We start from the raw sequence: 3,500 nt of genomic DNA on the forward strand, positions 1-3,500 counted from the left end.
TTCTACGCTATTCTTACTATCGGATAAATTCGAGTAACAGGAAAAATGATCGCAGGCGTATTGCACGAGCATCTAGGTCGCCAAATCAGGGTTGTCAATGGGCGTGGACGATCGTGGCATGGTCCAGCCGATAGTATAGTTGCGGGAAGATCTTCCCGTGCGCTGTAGACGATCTGTGGAAAAAAGGACGCCCATCGACGGCCTTGCATGAGAAAAAAAGATCTCGAAATAGCAGATCTAAGATCCCTTTGTGTCCACTGAATCGATCGATCGGTTGACGAAAATATGGGTATGTGAATATTTCGAACGAATCTCATTTTAATTGTAGTATTTTTTTTTTGAACAGATACTACAACATTACAACATAATCTATCAATTTATACTATTTATACGGATTGCATAAGTCCACATAAATTACTTACTCTTCTGGTGGATGTAATTATGTAAAGTTTTCTACAATCCATCAAAATAATTACACCAGAATAATCTTAATGATTAAAGGTAACCTCCTACACTTTTTCATAATTTATAATTTATATTATTTATGGATTAGATAATCTTCGAATATTCATTGATAAAATTTCAAGGATGTCGAAATGAAATCTGTACACAAGATCCACGAGCTACGAACATCGCGTTAATGATTTAACGAATGATTTACGTACGAGCGGAGTCGACAGCTCGAATCATCGTGGATAAAAATGGACGTGGGGAGGAGAGGAAGATGAAAGGGACGCGATCAAGTCAAAGCGTGGAAGCGTGAAAAAAAGCGCGGCCAAGGGAAAATGTCGGCCGACATTATTTGCAACGCTGCCATCTTTCCAAGGTATAATCCACGGAATACAGTATTCTCTTTCATTCTGTCACGATTCGTAAAGTTTCAGTAATTAACGCAGAACAACCCTGTGCGCCTCGCCTGTGAAATCTTTGATTCGATGATTTAAACGGTCTCTTTTAGAGAGAGAGAGGGAGAGAGAGAGAGATAATTCGCCTGCAAAATTCGCATGGTTTTAATTCGAGTTAATAAATTGATAGTGGAATGACAAAATGTAAGATTCGTGCTTGTTAAAAATGGTAAAACTATTAATTTTCTTAAAGATCTATTCTCCCTAGATACAAGAGGTAAAAGAATAAATTACATCTACGTGAAAATTAATTTAAAAAAATATATATATATATTTGCATCAAGATTATATTTAAGAAGAAATTCGTTTCGCTTGGACGGTTTAAAAAAACTTATAAAATTGAACATTATCGAAGATTAATTATTCCGGATAACAATATATTAAAAGAGGGGGAGGAAAAAAATTCCTCGAATTAAAATATAATTTACATCGACGTTCCATTTTTCCCGTCACGCTGTGAACGAGATTTCGCGGTAAATGGCGTAAAAAAAAAAAAAAATTTTCGATTTTTCCTTCGATACCTGGAAATCGGTTTCCCGATCGTGTAAACCGGGCAAACAAATTACAAGTTGGACGGAAATTACTATCTAGGATGTGCAGCGTGGCGCGCGCATTTTTAACGTGTCACCAGCCAACGTTCTCGCCGATTTCGATAAGCAAAAAATTCCGTGTTCCCCAAGCGCCACAATCGATTCTGCGTCGAAGAGCGACACGTCATTATGCAGAATATTGTTTAACGGGCAAACAGGACAACCCCCTCTTCCCTCTCCCTTCCTTCATAGAATCGGGGGATACAGTGCACATTAATTAACACGAAGCAATCGTGACAATTTTAGGATGGATAATCGATGAAACGTTATGAACACGTTATATTTGCTCTGGGATCGATCGTTATAGTTTGGAATATAATCGAAAGGGGAGGGAATAATTTTGACATTTTATGATATTAATCTTTTATTCACTCGGATGAAATCTTTCAATTGCAATGATATAAAAAAAAAAAAGAAATTGAGATTCTACGAAAATATATATATATCGATCTTATTTCGATTATAATAATTTATCTCGTATACCATTGTCGAAAGATTGAATGCAATTTAATAATACACGTATGTAAATATATTGGAATCTACGAAATGAAACATGGAACGAAAATGATTAATCATCCAAAAATCAAAATTCAACACGATCTTCCATTCAATTCTACGATCTTCTTCGTTTTCCAGAGATATAGTTTTCATTGGATGGAAAACTTCCAAAAATGGGTGAAAAAAAAAAAAAAAAAAATCCTGACCAGAAGATCTAACAATGCAATTTTATCGCCAATTCGCGAAACATTTCCGTTTATTTCCGTGGATATTGGGCAAAGGATATAGCGGCCGTTTTGGTGGTGCACCGTTGAAAAGGAGGGGCCATTTTTTCCTCCACAAATCATGAGAAATCGGGAACGGCCATCGTATGGAAAACTTTTCGGTTGAAATCAGATTTATTGGCGTGCCGTAATTTTTTCTTTTTTTCTTTTTTTTTTTCCTTTTTTTTTTTTTTTTTTTTTTGCAGAATAGGAGCAATGGCCGCGCCTGCCAGCTGGAGATAAATGAAAACGCGGCCACGAAAAGTTGCGCGATCGGGACGTCAAAAAGTATTTCGAGTATCGATCGGATCCCCGCCGCACGGATGTGAAACGTGAATCGATGAATCGTGATTACTTTTGCGATTTGATAGTTGCTGTTGATGTTGTCGAATTTGAAATCGCGATTTCGGGACAAAACGGGATTGACCATCCGCGATTGAATTATAATTTAATTGTTAATAGCGATTCGAGATCGTCATCGACGTTAGTGAAACAGGATTTATTTGTTGTAACAATTTACAATTAGTGATTGGTATTTTAATATATATGTACGTTGCATGTATGTAGGTCAATCATTGATGAGAGACAAATAGTGCAAGTCAATATTTTATCAGACGGACAAATGGCGTAACAATTTGAGCGAACGGAACAAGTTGAATGTACATTAAAAATATAATATTTAATGGAATCAACTCAATTTTCAAAGATAATTTTAAAAAGTTCGAACAATAGGTATTTGGATACCTTTTTCTTTCTTTCTTTCTTTCATTTTTTTTAAATTTGGAATTTTATATGCGCACAGAATCCAGATTGAATTCTTTAATAATAAAAATCCGTGGATAATGTATCTCACATTCTATATTCCCTATTACGCTCAAGAGAAATTCTGTGCGAACACGTTCTTCTTTTTTTCTTTTTTTAACTACTATTTTTAAACCTTTTGAAAGTATAACATTCTAATGAAAAATTCAACACGGTACAAAAGCTTCGCGCGCATTTTTCACATCTGCTTACATCCTTTACATTTTAAAAAAATACATTTCTTTTCACAAATACCAAATTCAATTCGTAACTGAAACGTGATCTTACATCTCATTTCTTCTATAATATACACTTTCCCCTACTCTCTGAGATCAAACATCTTTCCATAATAACACCACCACCAACAACAACAATAATAAATCCTTTAACAACTTTTCTATAGATGCTCATAATCTTTGCTCCATCAAAAAAAAAAAAAAAAA

General features: G+C 35.1%; 1 protein-coding gene across 7 annotated transcripts in view; it reads right to left on the bottom strand.

Annotated features, from left to right (window-relative positions):
• Nucleotides 1–15: 15 nt before the first annotated feature.
• The window catches only part of LOC102675286 (tropomodulin), an 87,533-nt gene continuing 84,048 nt past the window's right edge, over nucleotides 16–3,500 (bottom strand). For 6 of the 7 annotated variants that reach the window (XM_006621142.2, XM_006621136.2, XM_006621143.2 and 3 more), the window contains one exon: nucleotides 16–173. Coding sequence is in view for 5 of the 7 variants with exons in the window: in XM_006621136.2 (XP_006621199.1) it covers nucleotides 73–173 (101 nt within the window). In the remaining 2 variants the exon portion in view is untranslated. The remainder of the gene's footprint in view (nucleotides 174–3,500) is intronic. The other variant, XR_004151274.1, reaches the window with a different exon arrangement.

This window comes from Apis dorsata, unplaced genomic scaffold (genome assembly GCF_000469605.1).
Source record: "Apis dorsata unplaced genomic scaffold, Apis dorsata 1.3 scaffold_591, whole genome shotgun sequence".
Taxonomy (NCBI): Eukaryota; Metazoa; Arthropoda; class Insecta; order Hymenoptera; family Apidae; genus Apis; species Apis dorsata.